Raw genomic sequence first — 22027 nt, forward strand, 5'->3', positions numbered from 1 at the left:
AGTGTAATACATTATAAGAGTACTTCACTGGGATGATATATTAGTCCAAAGATGGGAACATCTGGGAAGAATGAATCTGGGAAGAGATTCAGTGTAATAGGCTTTATATGGGGATACAAGCCTGGGTATTGCTACTTGTAAAGGTACAAGTGCTTGGCCACAGGCCACCTTCACCACAAAAAGCACATAAACCCCTAACAGACACCTCCAAACCCAACCAAAATGATTTTTCCCTTCCCTTCCCTTCCAACAAGAGTAATGATCTTTTTGCTGCTCACTAAGAGATGGGGCTGGCACTGTGAATTAAAGCACTCACAACCGTGTGCATGGACACGTGTGCGTGAGTACAAGGGCAAGGAGGAATGAGGCAGGGAAAACTCATGCCAAAGGAAGATCAAAGCCTACAGGAGGTTCATATCTTTATTTTTTAGCAATTTCCCATATTTTCTGAGCATTTGCATGGCATTCAACCTCTCCTCACTCTAGACAAAGTAAAGAATTATAGCTTCAATGCCAGTGATAACCTTTACACCAATCTGGTGCAATTTTATCCTCTCAGTTGACCAACTTGCCATTCAGTGAGCCAGAGGTACGTGCTTCCTGCAGCCTAACTCTGCTTCCAGCTCCTTCAGCGTCCCCTGGGACGTGATCAGGTGAAGTTTTTCTGGAAAAAGAAATAAATTTCAACATTACGGTAACAACTGAAATCTGAGAGTCCTACATAAAAAGCAGCAACTAAAAGAGAATGCCTGGAAAAGCTCTAGCTGTGCATGGCCATGAAAAATTAGCCCAGAAGCATTACAAATATCCTAAATTCCAGTCCTAAGAGGACCTGGCTTGGCAATAAGCCCATCTCAATGCTGGCAGCCACCCCAGCCATAGGGACTTGGGAAGAAGGGGCTGTGGGACCAAAGGAAAGCATTCCCCACTGTTCAATCTCAGATTCTTCCCATTTCCAACCAGTCCTAGACAGGTCTCTCTCAGTCTGCTGGTTTGGAGTAAATTACCCTAGTTACCCTGGCCAGGTTTTGTTGAGTTCTACAATGATTATTTTTGTTTCAGCCAAAAAAAAGAGGTTTCATTGCAGAATAGGGTAAAAGATGTAAAATCTAAATTCTTTTGTAAGATGGGAAAAACATGGTTTTCCACACAAACTACTGAGAAAACAGGGTGTCTCCAGATGCTATTTTACAGAAGCCAGGCCTCTGACAATGTATCTGGATGAAGTGAGATGCTACCTATTACATAGGGAAGGCAACAGATGACTGGAAGAAGTCCATAGCCTCCAGACAGGTTTGATTACTCTATCTAAAGAAAGCAACCATCAGAAATGGATGGTGATTATTCTGCAGGCCAGAATTTAGAGACATTTCAGCTTTTTTTTTTCCTCCAGCTTCCCCCTCCCTACTCCTCAGTAAAATGAGAAAGAATTCATAACCCGTGTCAGCCACACTCAGATAATCCAAGACTTAAAGAGTAGAACATTTCATATAACCTCTTTTCTGCCCCTCACAAATGCTTTAACAACTTTAATAAGATAATGTATAGCTATTATCCTACAGCAAGTGTAAGTCAAACAACTATCAGCTATTATTTCAGCAACAGAACGAACACTCAGCTTTCCCATAATCCACAGCCTGGAACAGTTTACACATTGTCAATTTTAGACAGAACTGGCTTTTTCCACATATCAAAACGTGCACTGATAAATGGGAATTGTTTAGCGGACCCCACATGGCTAGGTAATATACTGTAGCTCAGAAAAGAATAATGAGGGTATCAGTTGGACTTCTGAATTAATGATACCTTAAATTAGTTTAATTAATTAGTTTAGTTACTAGAGTAATTTAGTTAGCAGATTAATTAATGTTTGTTGAGTGCTTGGAGATAAAAGCTGCATATAAAGGCTGTTATTAGAGGGCGGATCCAGAGGTGCAGGTTTTCCTTATTCTTTATTTATCCCAGCACCAATTTGATTGAGGGGCTCGCTCTTTCAGCCTTCCAGTAGGAAGCTGGTGTGCTGGTGTTCCCCAGGATATGGTCAAACAAAGTCATTGCCATAGTTAACAGTCAGCTAGGAGAATATCTCCCAAAATTTAGAGTCAGGACTTCTTATTCTCACCCTCCTCTCCTCTGTAGGTGCACACGGACAGACACATCCATGCACGCTTTGCTATATATTTGGGTGCAGTTAGAACTCTCATTCTTCTTCCTCCCATGTTTATGGCATGTTCTGGACAGAAAATCTGAGAACAGATTCACACACTCCCAGACAAAAGCACAAGGTTACAAAGGAGAGTTGGTACCTCTTAGAAGTTGCCATTGCATCCAGGTAAGGGTCTAGTCCAAGAGTAACATCAAGAGCTTTTTGTAAGTAATTCCTGAGCTGCTCAGGTACACGGGAGTCATTGAGAGCTATTTCTTTGGCTTTGAGAAGGTTCTCAGCAATGTGTCCAGCAGGGGTTTCTGAAATGGAAAATAAAAGGAAGAATAATGATTTTGGGACTGCTCTAATCAGCAGAAGAGGAATTTGGAGTACAAAAAAACAAGCGCACTTTTTTTTTAATTGAAAATACAGGTTTTTGAATTACTATGAAAACAGTAGTGGAAACCTTTTCAAATGGAAAAAATAGTGTACTTCTAATAGATTTTTGTCACATGCATTCTCCCTTTTTGGGGGATCAGCACAGCTGATCAAGGATAAGAACATTTTAAAAATATGAATTTTGCTTTTGAAGCTCTGAGACAAACATCAAACACCAAACAAAACCCACTCCTCTAGGTAGCTTTGTCCTTGGAGAAAATAGAGCTCTTCCCAAACTGCTCTTGCCAAACCAGGCAGATCCTCTAAGCTAGGAGATGCAGACACTGGATTTAGCTTTGTGAAAAGGAGGATCTCCACTACCTGTGTGTCAATGGGATGCACAAGTGTCCCTGATATGTGTCTGTGCCACGGAGGCTGCTGTGCACAGAGTCCATAGAGCCACCCGTGATGCTCATGCTAAAATAAAATTACACCTGTCCTAGTACAGCCAAAGTGACAAACACTCAAACACTGCTCTAGTGGAAAGTGTCCCTGCCCATGGCAGGGGCTTGGAACTAGAGGATCTTTAAGGTCCCTTCCAACCCAAACCATTCCATGATAAAAACTATTATGCCAGATCCATGATGGCACAAAATCAAAGGTAGTCTTCAACTAATGACTTTAAGCAGGTTCATGTAGCAATCAGGCAGGAACAAAACCTCCTAACCGTTCTCCTGCCTTCAGGCTGCCACAACAGTTCGAGTGGTGATGCACCATCCTGAACTCACTGTTTCTTGGGGAACAAAACCTAACTATGCTTGAATCCACCAGCACCATCTGGCAGAACTGCCAGTACCTTTTCATGAGCCAGACCCTGCCAAAAGCTGATTATTCAGGTAAAAAGAAACAGGCACAACACTACAACATATCAGTGTTTCAAAGACTGCAGAAACATCTCCAGGATGTAGATCACCCTGCCCTGAGGCCAACACAATGCTGCCCACGGCACTAAACTTGCTCTGAGACCCCAGAAAACCCTTATGGCAGCAGTGCCACCATGGACCACAGGGAGACATGGCCCCACAGAGAGAGAGAGACATAGTTCATAGAAACTCACCCACTCCTCAAGTGTGAGAACACGTGCTGGGTTATGAAAGCATCTGCAAGACCAGATGTCAGAGACACAGGGCAATAGGCTGTGAGTGTAACTGGGGTGGAGCAGATTGCCCCTGGCAGGATTTCATTCCCTATGACAGAAAAACTGCAGAGAACTGAGTGGAGTGAGTGAAATGAGGACATGCTTTATATCTGCAGCCTTCCAGTACCTGAAGAGAGCCTTCAAGGAAGATGAAGAGAGACTATTTACAGGGCACGTAGTGACAGAACAAGGGGCAATGACTTTAAACTGGCAGAGGGTAGGTTAAGACTAGATATTAGGAAGAAATTCTACACAGAGAGTGATGAGCCCCTGGCACAGGTTGCCCAGAGAAGCTGTGGCTGGCCCATCTCTGGAAGTGTTCAAAGTCAGGTTGGACAGGGCTTGGAGAAACCTGGGATAGTGGAAAGTGTCTCTGCCCATAGGACGGGGTAGGATCTAGTTGAACTTTAAGATCCTTTCCAAACCAACCCTTTCTTTATTCTGTGATATGATGATTTACATCTCATCCCAATCTCTTGTCATCAAATGGCAAAGGGGCAGTTTATGTCTCATTCAGCAGTTCTATAATTAATTGCAAGTGCAAGAATAACCACCCCCTTCCCAAGCCATGTTAGTTGCTGCCCTCAGTCCAGCTACATGTTGAATGAAGAGGACACACACTCCTTTCACAACTGCATGAGGGAGTATCCACAGGCTCCTGCTGCACCACTGGAGAATGCTGGAGGTCAGGATTTGCTTATCCTCCCTGACAAGCACTCTGAGGTTTTTGTTAATTTAGGAGGAAAAAACACGTTTATAATCCCTGTCGGATTTTAGTAATCTTAATGTTATCCTTCTGAATGAGTAACAGAGAAGGGTTGTCTGACACACAACTGCAAACAAGACTTACCTCCCGCTGTTTTGTAACCTGTGTTATAACACCAACCGCGAGTGCCAAGAGGTGCTGCTGGGGATGGCAGGGCATGCCAAGAGCAGCTCTCCATCCAAGATTATACAATCTTTTCGGGGAGTGCTGCATTTTTTGCAGCCTGGTGATGCCTTGGGCCAACAGCAGAGGTCAGAATTGCCTTCATTTATGCAAGCATCAGACAAGTCAGAGCAGAGCTCAGGGCTGGCTGCCCAGCCCAAGGCTCTGAGCACTAACGTGAGCTAAACTTTATGTAACTACTTTTTTTTTTTTTTTTAAATGTTACTCCAGGAAAAGTGATTCGTTTTAGAACATAGTTTGCACAACCCCAGCAAAACTGTTGGACTGTAATAAGTACTAAACTAAACTGTATGTGTGGGACATCAGTGTCCCCTGAGCAGGCAGGCAGTGCCGTGGAGGGACTTGCTGCTTCAGAAGTGAAATTAAACCCTGCGGCTTGTTCTTAGATGGCACTTTTTGGGGGGGGAAAAGAGGAGGACTCTTTATGATTTGCAAGGGGCTGCCCAGGAAGAGGCACGGAGACAAGTACACAAGAAGAGAGTCTGGATTTGGCAAAAACAAAGCAAAGATGCCACATTCAAAGATGTAGGGCCAGATCCTTGGTTCCCATTTTTGGACTATCCTCATTTCACCTTCCAGCCTCTAGATCTGTTTTGCAGCCCCAGTGATGACTTCCAGAAGATCTCCCCTTCCCAGCCAGGGCAGAGCACTGAACCTGATACACCTGAACACTTTGCTGCCAAGGCAGCTCAGTGCTCCAGTGCCAGGCACGTTGGCAGGAGCTGGTCAGTGCTAAACACTTGGAAATCCAGTCTGATAAAATCATCCGGAACGGTTCCAGCCATCATATTCACCAAGGCACCTCAGGCATTGACAACAGCTTATCACAACACTCACCACTTTGTCTAGTGTGTAAATACACCTCAGCTGTGGCATTTTATCAGGAGATCCTCATTATGGAAACTACCATGCACTGCCTGAGCTGTTTCCTGGCCCCACCAGAACACTGCATGCAGAACTGCAGCCTCTTAGGAGACCCTGTGCTACTGCTTGACCCAAACAAATTAACCCCAGCTGTGAGATACACCCACTGTATGGATGGAGCTGTAGCAGAAGGAAGAGGGAGTGTGGTTGTTGCACATCTGGGGCTGCTCAGTGGCTCCAAACCCACCACCCACAAGCCCAGGAAGGGCAATGCACAGGGGCACAGGCATGTCATGGCCCATGTGGGGCAGACAAGGGTGGGGTGGCAGTGTGGGCCAAACCCAAGTTGTGGCCATTAAACACTGCAGGATGTCATAAGCAGAGCTCAGGCTCAGCATGAGTAGTTCCAGAGCCCACAGCAAAGCCAGTAGTGGTGGCTTGGGGACAGGTAGAGGCTAAGGGATGGAGTGGGAGCACAAGGAGGAAGAGGGAGAGGAGTGGGGAAGCTGCTGCCCTGTGGCAGGAACCAGGGAGCTAAACTCTGACTGAACTTCAGGAGAAAGCAAGGAAAATATACACCAGCTGATACATTTTCTACAGATCCTACTGATAGAAAAAAAGAAGTAGAAAACTAAATCACTCCAGTGCTCCATTAAGGAGAAAAATTATTTATAAAACAAGCATCCCAACCCATCAGAAATAAGTCATAGCAAAAACTCTCTTGCCACTGTGTTCACCTTCCCACCCCATCTCCTTCTCCCGGGAGCATCCTCCTCCCTCTACTCCATGTTCCTGCAGACCCATCTCCCCTGCTCAGCCTCTCTCCTCTCCCCAACAAACCCACCCTCTGCTCCTCTCTGCCAAGCCACAGAGCCTGCATGTCTCTGTGGGGAAAGTGGGGACTCAGGACCAGGGTATCAGGCGGTGTCCCCTCCTGCCACACCATCTCTCCTGGAGTTCCTCACCCCACACAGGGAGTTTACCTGCAGGATTATGCATGTTCCTTCTTGTCCCCCGGCCTCAGAGGGTGCTGTGGTGGGTTTGCTGCCTCCGCAGAGCAGCAGGTCGGTGCTCAGGGATCCGTCGAGGGGACGGACTTGCCCGCGATCACCCGGGCAGAGCCCCAGCGCTGGGGAGAGGCTGCGCGGGGAGGATGGCCCCGGGCGGGGGCTGCACCCTCCCCAGCTGCACCCTCCCCAGCTGCATCCGCCTGTCCCACCCAGACCACAGGCAGCAGGTGAGATCCAACAGCATCTGACATGAAAAAGAACAAAAATGAGCCGACTTTTAACGCCTTAGGTTTATGTAAGTTCACATCCTGACCTTGGGAAGCTCCTGGCTCTCTAGGAGATAATCAGCAGTTTCATAACTTTCCCGTTGCATACCACAGACGTGTCTCCCAGCTTAACAACCAAGTATGAGGCCAAAAAAAGTCCCAGGACTCTGAACCCCAGATTATCTACAAGGTCACTACTGACCCATGCAGCCAAATATTAGAGCAACTCCTGCTCTGGGGTCCAGGTCTCTGCATGGGATGGGGCAAGTTGTGTCACTTGGGTACAAGTTGACCTGCAGCCCCAGAAAGGGTCTCAGGGTTGCACGGGCCAAGGGAGGCATTAGGAGGAATCAGTGGGAGCATCCAGAGTATCCAAAAGCCTTCACTGGTCTGCAGCAGATTTGGGGCAGAAAAGGCTGGTGAAGAATTAAAGCAAAGTCATGAAATAGCATCTGATGGAGCCGAGGTCGATCGTCTCCTTTTCACACAGATGAAACACAAACTGAAGCTAATGGGGAATTATGGACTCCCCCATAACATGAACAGCATCTTTCACCTCTGAGATGTGTCACCCTGAGCTCATTTAGTCAAGGACCAACCCAATGTACCTGCATAGATTGCGGAGAGGGCCCAGGGCTGCAGAAGGGAGGTGACAGGTCTTCACACGAGGCTCTTGGCAGCCCCTCTGCAGGATGGATGGTACAGGAACATGGCAGTCATTGGTGCTGGCAAACAGATGGACTTTGGAAAGTTAATTTGTCAACTTCTCAAATGAAACAGAAGACATTTCAGTGCTCCCAGAATAGAACATGGAAGTATAAGTGAAAAATAAGTAAATGCACAGCATGAAAGAGTAGAAGAAAAGCAAATAAAGTAAGTCTCAACGCTGAATGAATTTCTATTAATTAAAACAAATAAACAAGACAAAGAGGACAGACCTCCTGGTATACCTAAGATTATTCTATTTTATGATTTAGTAAACAACAAGCTGCATTAGAATTGCAGTTCCTGCAGAAAGCAATCCAAATTGTGTTTAGATTGGGAGTTAAATGTCAGAGGAGTATTTTGTAAACAGGCTAAGTATGCCATCTAATCCACATCCACTAGCTTTGAAGGTGACTTTGGGCAAGTTGTTTGACTTCTGTGAGTCTGTTTTCCTCCTCTGTAAAATGGGGATAAGAGTGTCCTCTTGGCAAAGCTCTTTGTCATCCGGAAATGAAGCCAGAAGTGAGACCTAGAGTCAGGAGTTAGACTCTTCCTGAAGCAGGGCTATGTGGCTTTGGAGATTATTCTTCTAGCTCATTCCCAAAAGTAATTTTGAGACAGATGAAGGTTCCTAAGTGAGTGCAATTAAGCCTTTAAAGAAATGAAGTGGTCTTGTCCAATGGGTTCTTAAAGACCCATTTTTTCCAGCCTCTTCTTTTACATCTGGTTTTGGCTTTCTTGATCTTTGTTTCTCAACAAGGACAGCTTTCAGAAACATTGCCAAGAAAGTGACAAAGATGAGTTTGTACCTTCAGGCACTGCTGGTGGAATCAAAGGAAGATCTCCCTGTGCTCAGCACACAGAACTATGCACCAAGGGAATATTTGGTGTGGCAAGTTGAGCCCGGGGCCCTCCAAAAGCCCCAGCTGGAAGATTATATGGAAAAGTGAATTGTGCATCCCTTGGATACGTGGGGATCAAAACTCAGCTCATGCCCCAAGCAGCCCTTCAGGAGATAAATTCTCTCTGATCATTTTTTTCAACCTACCATAAAGGCTAAAATGTGTATATATCATTTTGTTCCTCAATTCAAGAGAATCCCAGAAATGTGAGCTCAAAAGAGGTTTAACCAGATGATATCAATCCCCAGATACCCCAGCTGGTATCTTCTCCTGTCTCACCCCATAAGAGCAGCTTAGAGCTGCAGCCAGATCAGAGGCTCTGCTCAGCAAAGGACGTTCCTGAATGATGTGGAGAATCACACAAACTGCCTTTCATAACTTTAAATTTGCTGTAGGGCATCATGTTGGAAGCTAATATATGCACTCCTATTGTACATCTTAAGCATTATAAAACCAGCTGATTACACAACCCCATCCTGGTACTCTCACGTGTCTTCAAACGTTCCTGCCACCCCTCACATGCATCCCAGATTAGACAATCTCAGTTTTGTAATTAGTCTCTCCCGTGGAGACAAGACCTCCCCTTCCAATGCCTGGTCACCTGGAGCCTTTAAAAAGCACCTCAGAGGCACCTAGTGATGGGAGAACCCTGAACGGGGAGATTTTACCCTCTGGAGGCATGCCGGTGTCGGAGGAGGCCTGTGCTCCAGCAGTCCCAGCCACCATGGCCCAGGAGCCCCGGCAGACAGACTTCCAGCTGGTGCGAGTCAAGAGCACGTGGTGCCGCATCAAGAAAGGAGAAGCCTTTTCCAATGGTGAGGACAAGATCACTCTCTCTGAGGCAAAAATGTAAGTATAGGAGCCCGTGTTGTCCGCTGGCGACTGCGCTGGATGGCTCTGGCTGGCCAAACCTGGTGGTCTTCCCGGTGGGATGTATTTCAGATGGAAAAATCATCTTGTGCACCGTTGCGGCTTAAACTCACTGTTCCAGAATTACAGAATAGTTCAGGTTGGAAAGGACCTTTAAAGGTCATTGAGTTTAACCCCCCTGCCATGAGTAGGGACACCTTCCACTAGACCAGGTTGCTCAGAGCCCCATCCAACCCCCCCTACGTGTATGACCCAGTGAATGTGGCCCTCAGAACATCTGCAGTGTGGCAGCACAGGTAGTTGGCTGTTCTCCTTGGCAAAACTTGGCCATGTTGCAGAGGGAATTTTTTCAACACCCTTCATTTTTGTAGATGGGAAGTTTCTTCAAACTTCTGAAAAGCTTATGCAGGGACTTTTGCATGCTGCACTTGGGCTTTTTATTGCCACCTGTGTACCTGCAATCTATGTGTGCAAAAGCTGATGCGCAGGCATGGGAGATAGACGAGTTTATAGAGGTGGTTGAAGATAAATGAAATAGGTAGGTGAAAAAAAAAAACAGCCCCTGACAGGAGGAAAACCCTTAACACATCTCTCAAACTGCAGAAGTCATCTAATGCTGCTTCAGACAGAGCAGAGAGATAAATTTCCCCCAGGGATACATACAGCTCTTTGCTGGTATTACATCTCTCCAGTTAATTATCCTTTAATTACAGAATACTCCTTTTCATGAGCACATGGACCCCCATTTATGATGCAGATATTTCTTAATACAATCCTGCTTTGCACATCAGAAGTTTTCTAGCATTTGTCATGCTCGGATTTTAATGGCACAAGTCTAACCCCTTTCTCAGTGAGGTCAGAGGAACCTTTACCAGTGCTGGCAGTGGGCAGGACCACATGAGACCATCACTCAGGCAGAGCTGCAGCAGATTGAGCAGGACTTTAGCAGACCCAAAAGGAGTCTGCTGGAGCTCAGACAATAGCAGGATGAACCTAGGGCCTAAGAACACCCAGAAAAATTCTCAGCTGACATATACTCCAACAAGGGAATGTTCAGCCTCAAATTCACTGTGATTTTCACCCAGCAGAGGGGCTGCAATGGGTACTGGTTGTGCCATCCAGCACCCAAAGCTGACTCCACCAACTAACATTCCAAACCATCCTGACTCTTAGAAGGGTCACACACCAGAGATGGATGCAAGTGCAGTTGAGGTACAGCTATAAGGTAGACATTTGGTGCATTAAAATGTACATGAGGATGCTTTTTGTAATACTGCATTTTAAAAGCCCAGAAGAGATTTTCTGGAAGGTGTAAATCCTCACTGGTTTTCTTTAACAGCTATAAAGGTTAAGGATAGATTTAGAGACAATTAGTAAAGAAAGCAGAGAGGCACCTATTTAGAAATATAAGTGAATGTTCAGGTACGTGAAAAGAAATTGGACATGTAGGGAAATCTGATTATCTGAGCCAGCTGCTCACTCAAAAACAAAACAAAGGCTCACAGAAACTTTCATTTTTACCCAACTGCAGCTTAAGAAATGGTCTTGTATAAAATACATTTTGCTGTTTCCTTCTCCCTTTTTTTTCCTTCCTTTCCTGATTCACAACTTGTTTTTCCCCCGCCTCCCCCATCCCACAGAAGGAATAACTGGGTTGTAGGGCTCTGCTCTTCACTAGTTTAGATAGATACTGCATGCTGCCTTTTATTTATCTTGAAAACTCCAGTATGGAAAAGTTTCACAACCCTCAAATAATTTTCTTTCCCTCTCTGGGAGCACTTCCTATTTCTATCATACCTGTTTCGAGGTAGAGATCCACTGGTTCAACTGGAGCATTTTAGAAACACAGATTTGTAAGGAGGTGTGTGGCTGTGTGTAGATGGATAGGAAGGAATCAACTCCTGTCACCTAGATATACTATCAGAGGATGCTTCCTCCATAAAAACTTCAGAAAATTTTGGCCACCTCTTCTCTTCCCCATTCCCTTTTTGGAAGCTAAAATGATTGAGCTGGGTTTTTTTATGGGGTTTTCAACTTCCAGCATAGAAAACATGCTCCAGCCCTTCTTGCTCTGCACCTTTCCAATGCCCTGTAGGAATTCAGCCATTTGACTGTTCACTAAGACATGGAAGAGCTTCTCCAGCACTAAAGCTGCTGAGCCCTGACACCCAGAAGGGTGTCCCACCCTCAGAGCCCCACGCTTCAGCAGTGCATGGGCAGGAGACTCCACATTCCTCACCTCCCAGCTACATCCTTAAACTAGTTCAGACATGCAAAGGACAAAATAGAATGATTTCAAACCTTGTTTTCTGCCCCTTGCCAGAGGTGAGTGCATCTCCGAATGTGGGATTTCCTGGACAGTTGAAGCTCCCATCTATTTTTGCTACAAGGTGGTAGAAACATACAATATTCTGGATCCCTCTAACACTACTCTGCTCTGGGGTCACATCACCGACCCCCAGCAACTAGAGCTTGCCGCCACCAGCAAGAGGAAACCGAGGCGCTTTGTCGTCATAGACGAAGTCGTTGACAAACTTTATGGCTCCAAAGTCAGGGAATACTTTGAAGAGAACAACGTTCAGCACAAAATCCTCGCCCTGCCCACCACCGAAGAAACAAAATCCATGGACCTGGTCTTGAACATCCTGCAAGAAGTCCAAGACTTCAGCATCGACAGGCGAACCGAGCCCATCATCGCCATCGGAGGGGGCGTCTGCCTGGACATCGTGGGACTCGCCGCGTCGCTCTACCGACGACGCACCCCCTACATTCGGGTCCCAACAACCCTCCTCTCCTACGTTGATGCCAGCGTGGGGGCGAAGACCGGGGTGAATTTCCTGCAGTGTAAGAACAAGCTCGGGGGCTACACCCCCCCAGTAGCCAGTTTCCTGGATAGATCCTTCATCCAGAGCATTCCCCGGCGGCACATCTCCAACGGCCTCGGGGAAATCTTAAAGGTATGAGCTCTTGCAAGTGCAGAAACTGAAATCATAGAAAGGTTTGGGGTGGAAGGGGCCTTTAAAGGTCATCAAGTCCAATCCCCCTGCAATGAGCAGGGACACCTTCCGCTAGATCAGGTTGCTCAAAGCCCCATTCAGCATGTCCTTGAATATTTCCAGGGATGGGGCATCTACCGTTTCTCTGGGAAACCTGTTCTAGTGTTTCACTACATTCATTATGAAAAAATTCTCCCTTATATCTAGTCTGAACCAACTCTCTTTTAGTTTAAACCATCACCCCTTGTTCTATCACAGCAAGCCCTACTAAAAAGTCTGTCCCCATCTTTCTTATAAGCCCCTTTTAAGTATTGAAATGCTGGTAAAATGTCCAGCAGCATCCATGGTGTTGTATAAACAACCTTAGAGAAAACAAGGTGGGCCATCAAGGCTGCACAGGGACTTTTAACTCTCATTGAGTTTATACATTTATATTTTTTACAGCTGCTAAACTTGTTGGAACACCCCTCACACACAATGTCTAGTGCTAACCCTGCAGAGTACACTCCAAAACTCACAGCCAGGTGTAGACACAGGAATATCTTCCTGTTGAGTCTGATCCATAGCACTCTATAATGAACTCTTGGCAGAGAATTTGAGGCTCATTATACTGGGGATTAATAATCTGCAAGATCATTTGCACCTACCTCACCGGGTATGTCAAGTGTGGTCAATCAATCTCCTGTGAGGCAAATTCTACTCCTAAAATTACCTGGAAAGTGCACAGTAAATGGCTTTATGCCTGGAGAGCTTTGGAAACTTTTGATAAAGCAGAGTTCAAGCTATTAAAGTGTATTAGAGATGAGTTCATCATCAGCATTTTTCAGTGCTTGCACAGTGGGAAGTCCCGAGGATATCTGAAGGTTTCTGGCAGGCACTGGGAAACCTGCAGGTCACCATTCCCCACTGCAGGAGGGGGCTAATGCCCAAATCTGGGGCAGGAAAAATATGTACTTCTAACAAGTAATTCACTTCTAAACCCTCATATGCTCTATATTGCAGTGCTTTCCCACCTTCCCTTGCCTGAAAAGCAACCCCAAGGATTAGATGTGAGTTGTCCTGGGGGTGGCCACCATCTAGTCTCTAGTTTCCTTCCAAGCACACAAATAACCAAAGCTTGCTCCAAACCATCTGCTGGGATGTGGGAGCACGTAGCAAACTCCCAGCAAGGGCAGAACTGCCCAGTAACAAGGGAACTTGCACGCCAGTGCTCCCATAATCTCTGGCATTTTGCCAGAGTCCCACTGGACAATTCCACGCTGCCTCTTGCACCCAGCTTCACTCACCACAGCTGACAACATGTGCAACACCACCAGGTCACATTCCCTAGAGGCCTGGTGGACACACACCAAACACAGCCAAGCTAACCAGGAACTGTGTCTGCAGGAACATTTTTTCAGGTTGCAGAGGCAGAACTTTGTGTACCACGTGTGTGGGTGTTTCTTTGCTGGTGTATAACATGATATTACAGTCCAACCTACTGAAACACTCACGTTTCCAACAGCACATCAGACAATTGTCCTTAATTACCTCTTCTGTTCTTTGTCCTAGATGGCCCTTATGAAACACAAAGGGCTGTTTGACCTGCTCAAGACCCATGGAAAATACCTTCTGGACACCAAGTTCCAGTCCTGCAGCGGCTTTGCTGACCACGGGGATGCTGCACTGCAGACCACCAGGATTGCCATTGAAACCATGTTGGAGGAGCTGGCTCCCAACCTCTGGGAGGATGACCTGGACAGACTGGTTGATTTTGGTCACGTTATAAGTCCAGAGCTGGAAATGGTGAGTGAAAGACTTTATATTACAACATCCATTTTAAATAAAAAAATTTAAAAAATTCAATTGGCAGCATGAAAACTCTGCAAAAAGGAGCTGAGCTAAACTCCAGATTTGCACATTACCCCAGATCAGCCAATGCAGCAGCCTGGTCTTGTTGGACAGGCTGTTTTCCCCACACCTCCACCCATGTTTCCTATTCAGACCTCAGGCCTGTTGTTACTTCTTACTGGGAATTTACTGGAGCACAGAGATGACCAGATTTCAGTGAAGCTACAAGAAATCACCAACATGAGCTGTAACAGCACAAAGGCATAGAGACCATAGCCCATATTACCGGGGAGAAATTGCCACTGAGGAATGAGGGGGATGACTTATTCAGAGACAAGATTCAAAGCTCTTCCCTCCATCCTGTGGTGCTCTATCAGTGATTTAGGTGGAAGTAGAATTAAATCCTGGATCTCTATGGGAGATTTGAGATGTAATTAGTCACGTGTAAAACAGATCACCCTCGCAACCCGTAAACCACAAGATGCCAACAACCAGCAAGTGCAGCGAGTCAAGTGTCAATTTTCAGGTGCAATTTTAGAAAAAAACCTACTTACTTCCTCTTTGCCAGCCCAAGCCCTTTTTTTCTGCCACCCACCTTTGCTGTGTTCCAGAGGGTTTTGCCGTCGCTGATGCACGGGGAGGCTGTGAACATCGACATGGCATTCATGACGTACGTGGCCCACGCGCGGGGGCTCATCGCCGCCGAGGAGAGGGAGCAGATCCTCCAGTGCATGAGGGGCCTGGAGCTGCCGGTCTGGCACAGCGGCTGCAGCTGGGCCCTCATCAAGACAGCCCTGAGGGAGCGCCTGAAGCACAGTGGGGGACAGCCCCGGTTGCCTCTGCCCACCGGCCTCGGTGTAGCAGGTACGGAGATGAGGGACACCAGGGAGCCTCCAGAGTGGGAATCTGGGGGACATCCCAGCACAGGGGCATGCTGGAAAACGTGCCTTGTGGTTTGCAGCATTTCTGGGTTTTCTGGTGCTTTTGTTCACATCTTGATAAAGCCACCGAGAGATGGGATCCGTCTCATGTGTAACCACCAGAACTCCGTTAAGGACTGAGGCCTAATTAACCGTACTATAATTAACCAATTCACCTTGCAAAGGTGTTTGCAAACCAACAGGTAAACACAGTGCTCTGGCAGACAAAGCAAGGTCAAAAAGGAAAAAAATTCCTTTGCTGTACTTGAAAAGATTAGTTAAATAGTCCTTGGCAAAAGGAATTTAGTGTAATACTGTGCCTAGAACTAATAGTTGAAAACTAAATAGTATCTGTTCAGTATCTGGGATGAAATATTATTACTTACAAGATTTAAAGATAAAAACCAACCAATCCCTAATACAGAAGCAACTCAAGGGACCATATTTTGAACCCTGGCATCAATATCCATCCAAACTACTTCCATGAAGCTCAGTCTCTATGCATCCATAAGACAACAGACTCTCACAAACTGTTTGGAGGAGTGACTGTCCCCCTCAGTCAGTGTGTGCAGGCAGGAAAAGCTCCTCTGGATGTTCTGTTAACTACAACTCTTATTTTCCAGAGATATTCAATGACACCAGTGAAGAGACCCTGGAGAAAGCATACAAGCTGTGGGTCAGGGACTGCAGGACGGTGCTGGAGGAAGAGCCGGCTGCTCTCTGAATACTGCGAGCCCAAGCTGATGTCCTGCCCCACACCTGTTTGCCACTGTAAATTAGTGAGCAGAACTGAATTTTAAACAACATAAACAGAGAAGCACCTGTGAAACTGCATACACCCCAGAGCATGGAACAAGAAGAATCTTGGCATCTAACCCCATTTACCTTTTTCAATTTTCAATTTTGTTTCAATTTTCAATTTCCCTTTGTTTGAAAGGGAATCTATCGATGCTCAAGGAGTGAACACTCACAAGTGAAACCACCAAGTGCCTGTAGTGTAGTTCATAGCAAGCTGTCTCCTCTTGGGGAATGTGAGCAGGATTATTCATTCATTTGGTTAATCCAAGCTGGGGGCTGCCAAGGCCCTTCCCAGTGGTCTCCTACCCTTGCTTGTGCTTGGACCCCTGACGGGGGTAGGTGTAGCTGGCTCACAGACCATGGCATGGGTATAGCTGGCTCACAGACCATGGCATGGCACCATGCACAATCTCCATGCTCTGCAAAATTACCTCCTTCACAGAAAATATAGATCATATTATCTCCTTCACTAGTTTTGGCATTATTCTTTTCTTCTTGGTGTTCTTCCTGTTTTCTCAGCTCATTCAAGCCAGCAAAAAAAGAAACTCATCTGCCAGCCTTTGCATGACACTCTGATTACAGGCACCGTCACTAGCCACAGATCACTGAATACTGCTGCTGTGAACCACAATGGGAGCTGTATCTTGACAGCATGGCAGTTCTATGTCTTGGGACTCTCAGATACTGAGGACGTGCTGGCAAGGCCCCTCTTGCTGCCCAAATGTATGCAGTGGTCTCACTGTGCAACCCTTGCAAGCCCCTGGACTGACAAATAGGGCACAATTTGCAGCAGTTGTGCCTATGAACAAAGTTGGGCTCCTGGCTGTATTTCAGAACCACCAAGTGTCCCCACATCTGCCACAGTTCTCCTGTTTGTCTGGGGCTCCTTCCCCATCACAGCCCTTTCTGATTAGATTAAGGCCAGCTGGCGAAAACCAAGAGAAATTAGAGAAGTCCAGGCAAGTTTATCATCTTCAAGCAGCCTCAGTGTCATGTCTCAAGATCCTGGCAGACTCAGAGCAGATTATATATTGGATGCTGATGGTGAAAAAAAATAAAGGCAATGCCATCCTTCTCCCTGGAGGTCCAATCAAAGGAATTGCAACAAACAAACAGCCTTTGAATTATTTACAGCATTATTTGTTTTTTCCCCGCTGGTGTTTTTTTCCCACACCAGTTTGTGCTGATGTGCTGACGTCTGTTTTGCTAAAGTAATAAAACCTACTAAAATTTACAAACTTTTGGAATAATGATTGCAGTGTGTACTTGGGTACATTTGCACCTGCTTGAGAGACAGAAAGAGACTGGAGAAGTGAGGCATATAGCTGACATAATAAATTCCTTTTTGCATTTGAGTCTGCAGAGGATGTGCCTAAAAATACACCAAAAGCCCTCCTCAGCCCTTTTCCAGATCAGTGCATCTCTCCAGGTTCAGGACAGGGTTTCATACAGATGGTACCATTTTACCAAGGAGCACGCAGCTTTTAGAGCACATCCTTAGAGCCACAACTTCCCATAGAAATAACCCCATAATTCCCCAAGTTAAATAAGCCTGGGACTGAGGATATCAGTGAACTTGTGTCCTTTTTCCAGACCATCAAAGGTTCATTCAGCCGGGTCCTGCAGTCGGGAGAGCATCGCTGCCACTCGCAGGGATCCTCCGGCACTGCCAGCCTTGGCTGGAACGGACAGGGACAGTGCAACTGGAGACAGGGAGGACCCATGTACATAAATATCTGAAGGGAGGGTGTCAAGAGGATTGACCAGGCTCTGCTGCGTGGTGCAAAGCAGTAGGACAAGAGGCAATGGGCAGAAAGTGATGCACAGGAAGTTCCACCTGAACACGAGGAAGAACTTCTTCCCTGTGCAGTGACCAAGCACTGGAACAGAGACCAGAGAGGGTGTGCAGTTTCCTCACTGGGGATATTCCAGAACCATCTGGATGCAGTCCTGTGCCATGTGCTCTAGGATGACCCTGCTTGAGCAGGGAGGTTGGACCAGATGACCTCCTGTGGTATCTTCCAACCTGAAACATTCTGTGATTCTGTGACCCAAAATTTTTAGGAGCCTGAGAGAGCCCCAAGGAGAGCAGTCTGAGGGGCAAGGTGCCTACAGGAGAGGATGTGATGTTGTGCTTACAGTGATCACCTGAGCACACTTGCAAGTAGTCTACCTCCTCTCAAGCATCTGGGTGGGCCATTTTTCACATCAGATAACCTAGAAATGAATGAAGCACAGGATTATTGTCTGCCCAACAGTCAATGTCCTTCATGCAACAGTCCTACTCCCATCTACCTCCATGGAGGAGGTGCAAGACAAACATCCAACTTCAGTTTCCTATTTTAAATGTCCAGGGAGAGACTCTCAGGAGCCCGAAAGCATTTAGCTCTCCAGTTCCATGGAAGGCCAAGGTGCACCTTAGCAGGGTCCAGGTGAATTGAACTAAGAAGAGTCACAAAACCACATACACGTATTAAAAGCCCACCATCTAGGAGTGATGTGCTACCACCTGCCAGCCATCAGCTTTGCCTCCATCTCCAGAAGCCGGTGTGTCTGTAACAACATATCCAAGGAGCTGGAGCGCAATTAAGACTGAAAAGTGAACACATGATTATTATTATTTTTTGCCCTCCCTTCTGCTGTGGGTGACAGAACACAATCAGCCCCTGACGTGCTTGGTTGCTTGGTAGCAGACAGCCACATTTTTAATTATATACTAAAATATGCTAAAGAACATAAAACGGCTGCGTGACTAATACGTGTGTATCAAGAAAGGCACATGACAGCAGCAAAATTGCTTCAGTGTCTGATAAAAAGTGCCTCTGTCAGGCTTGTCATCAAAAGATCAAGGGAAAGGGGTGGAAAGTATTATTAATAAAACAGTGACTTTTAAAAATACCCCTCATTGTTTGAGGTGCATTTTTTTTAATGTCTAGCATGAATTTAATTCTTTTCCATTTATTCAGCTTTGATTTAGTTCCTGCTTTTCCAAACAGAATTATTATATTAGACCTAAAAAATCTCTGCTTATGATGCATGACTCCAAAAAGAAAAGTGGAAAGCTTGTAGGATCCAGCTGGGTCCTCAGCAGTGCAAGTTCTTCATGGATTTGTTTGAACAAAATTACTTTAGTGGTCAGAGAACAAGAAATTATTTTATTATTTACACGTTCTGAAGTAATTTCTTTTGCAACAACCTGCTCTATAAACTGCTTTTCAGCAGGGAAGAAAGAAGACAAAGATTAATTAAGGTCCCTTCCAATCCAAACCAGTCTACAATTCTGTGGTTCTGGGACTGAAGAAGGAGTATCTACACAGTTATTACTCATGCCCAGTGAACGGTAGCATTCAATGTACCCCATGTAAAATGAGAATCAGACCAGTGATTTTGAAGACAATAAAAGATTTTGACTAAATGTATTTAAAGTGGCTAAAGAAACAGTGCTGATCATAACAGTGACAACTCAACACATGCTCAACTCCTCTGTGCCTGCCTGTCTGGAGCCCATCACTCGCAGGGATCCACCAGCCTGTAAATTATGTTCTGCATTCAGAGACAACGATTTGCAAATGACATAATTAAATCACAATTCGCCTTAGAGCAAGGTGGGTTTGCCAGCCTCTGCCAGGATGGAGCTGCTGGGGTGGAGCAAAGGCAGCACCACAGGGAGATGCCGCTGAAATCCTCACGGTGGCACATCTGTGCCCACCGAGAGAAGCTTGTCCTCATTCCAGGCAGCTGGAAAAGCCACAGCCCCACAAGAGTGTGCTGTTCCCCACTCTTTTAATTAATGTCTAACTCTCGCTGCTATCACAGGTGGAGAGGAGGAAAGCCAGGGGGAGCACGGAGCTCTGGAGAGGCACTGCTGAACAGCACGAGAGCAGGCAAAGTGTTTGAGCAAGACCAGAGTCCCCAGAGCTGTGTGCCCCATCCACCAAACCCTGCTTTGAGACAGTACTGACAGTATATACCTGTGTGCATCACTCTCATGGTGATTTTTATAAATACATTAAAGAACAATCAATATTTAGATGCAGGTCTGTCAAAGGAACCCTTTATGATACCAGGGCACAACAGGGCTTCAGCCCCAGGAAGCCCAGCTCTAGAAAGTGCCGGGGTGGGATAAACCAGCAGGAGCACGAGGCGCTGGAAGCTTCCCTCTCTCCAGGGAATCCATCTGTGCTCAGCACAGATGGACTTCAGAGAAGTCCTTCTTGCTCCTTTGCAGTCTAGGTGAAAAAGTTGTAAACAGGATGAAACTGCAGCTTCAGGCCTCAGCAGAGACGTGAGCCTCGACACATGACACACAGTTCCCAAAAACTGAGTTAAAAACGCAGCAGTTTCTAGGAAGTGTGTACTGCGGTCACAGGCAAAGACAAGGGTGATGGTCAGTGCACACACATTTAACCTCTAAGGCAGCATCCTGTTTAGCCTCATTGATTTTAACAAGTCAGGGACACTTTTTCAAGCCATTACCCTGCAATTTTAAACAAGTGCATTTCAAAGGAGCTGGTGTAACAGGGTACAGCATCATTCAGTGCTGGGACCACCCCCAGATGAGAGAGCAAAAGGAGCAGCACTGCTGAAGCCACTGAGACACGGCAATCACCATCTCCCTCCTGGCACTGGGAGCTGTCAGGCTCCCAGGTCTCCTCAGAAGGAAAGCAGGAGGAGGTGACCCAGTGGCAGCATCCTGCTGTGCCACCACACAACAGCCAAGCCCTGCCCCACCCCACAGCCCAGCCACGGGGCTTTCCAGCAAACCAGACCCCACCAGACACAGGTGGACATACTTTTAATATCCACTTTCTTACCCTGCAAAGAATTTCTCAGGTTTGTCCAAAGGAACTAAAAGGCTTCTAAGCAGAGCTGCCACCACTCCTTTGCTGGTACACTGAGCTATTGCCTACAGCCACTAATCCCACGACAGGTATTCTTCCTGCTCCTCCTGGGTTCTGCAACCCAGCCAAAACCTCAAGGTGCTCCCACCCAAAGCAAGAAATTCACTCCAAACTGACCACCAAAGGCAAGCCAAAATACATCCAAGAACTCAAACTTAAATTAGAAATTATAACCCAGACTGCTGATATATATTTCCTACTGCAGTATTACAATGGCACAATCTAATAGTATGTTGAATTTCTAAAGAAATTGCATTACAAAACCTACTGGAAATACTCACAAGCTTCTGCTTAAGTATCTTCTACAAAGAGGGAGCCGGTCTTTTCAGCTGTAGTCCTAGCAGAGTCTGCATTTTTTGTTGGGTTGGTTTTTAAATTGAGCCAGTAATTTTTAATTTCAACTGAACTAGGTATTTTCTACTCCTAATAGGTATCAGACTTACAAGACACAGGCCAAATTCAAACTTCTGTTTGCATTCAGGGCTCAAACCCATGAGACAACACTCATGAACCTCCACTGCTGCTGCAGCAAGGACCACAGAGACACAGGGACTCAATGCTGTGAGCACAGGAAGCGACAGCCTGTCAAAGAACAAGACCAGAAGGGATGAAAGCAACAGAGACAGGGAGAAATAATGAAGATAGCAAGACACAATAAGACTCCAGCTGGTTCCTCATCACCACGAGCTGCAGCTCCCAGCACAACCCAGGAGCAGCTGTTTGCATGGTGGGTGAGTGCAGGTCTGGGAGGAGGAACCTGGGCAGGGAGGATGGGGATCCCATGCACAGGTCAGCTGGAGAAGGTGGTGAGGGGCTCCTGCATAGGACTGCTGGGGGTGGGTGACCTTGCAGGAGTGACAGCAGGGCAAAGGGGCCTCACTGAGCCCCCGCCTGGCACAGGGTGCTGGTGAGCAGCAAAGGGCAGTGCTGCCAGGGGTGGTTTTGGCAGACGCCCACAGGAGCAGGGAGGGAGCCAGGCAAATGGCAGGAGCCCATGAGTGGGGAGAGGCAATGACATTTTACCACACTCACTTGTTTTACTCCTTACGCTGCACCAGGTCTCTCCACCTTGGTGTGTGTTTGCAAAGCCCCAGTGGGGTCTGATCTGTAGCTCCATCCTCCCGTGCTACCACCATACAAACACAACTGGACACTTCTGGTGCAACCAGGGATGCCAACCAACACCAGGTCAGGGACGTGGACACATCCATCAGACACAGGAGCACTGCAGGGACTTCAAATACACAGGAGAACAAGATCCACCCACATGGAAAACGAGTGACTTACACAGACA

The 22027-nt window shown here is 46.5% G+C and overlaps 1 protein-coding gene across 1 annotated transcript; it reads left to right on the forward strand.

Moving 5' to 3' along the window:
* Nucleotides 1-9097: 9097 nt before the first annotated feature.
* Nucleotides 9098-15924, forward strand: LOC135420051 (2-epi-5-epi-valiolone synthase-like). The gene is made up of 5 exons (XM_064667014.1): nucleotides 9098-9267; nucleotides 11612-12245; nucleotides 13836-14069; nucleotides 14726-14978; nucleotides 15658-15924. The coding sequence occupies exons 1-5, from the start codon at nucleotides 9098-9100 to the stop codon at nucleotides 15756-15758; spliced, it is 1392 nt and encodes a 463-aa protein (XP_064523084.1). The 3' UTR covers nucleotides 15759-15924.
* The last annotated feature ends 6103 nt before the right edge of the window (nucleotides 15925-22027 follow it).

Source organism: Pseudopipra pipra, chromosome 11, assembly GCF_036250125.1.
Source record: "Pseudopipra pipra isolate bDixPip1 chromosome 11, bDixPip1.hap1, whole genome shotgun sequence".
Classification (NCBI taxonomy): Eukaryota; Metazoa; Chordata; class Aves; order Passeriformes; family Pipridae; genus Pseudopipra; species Pseudopipra pipra.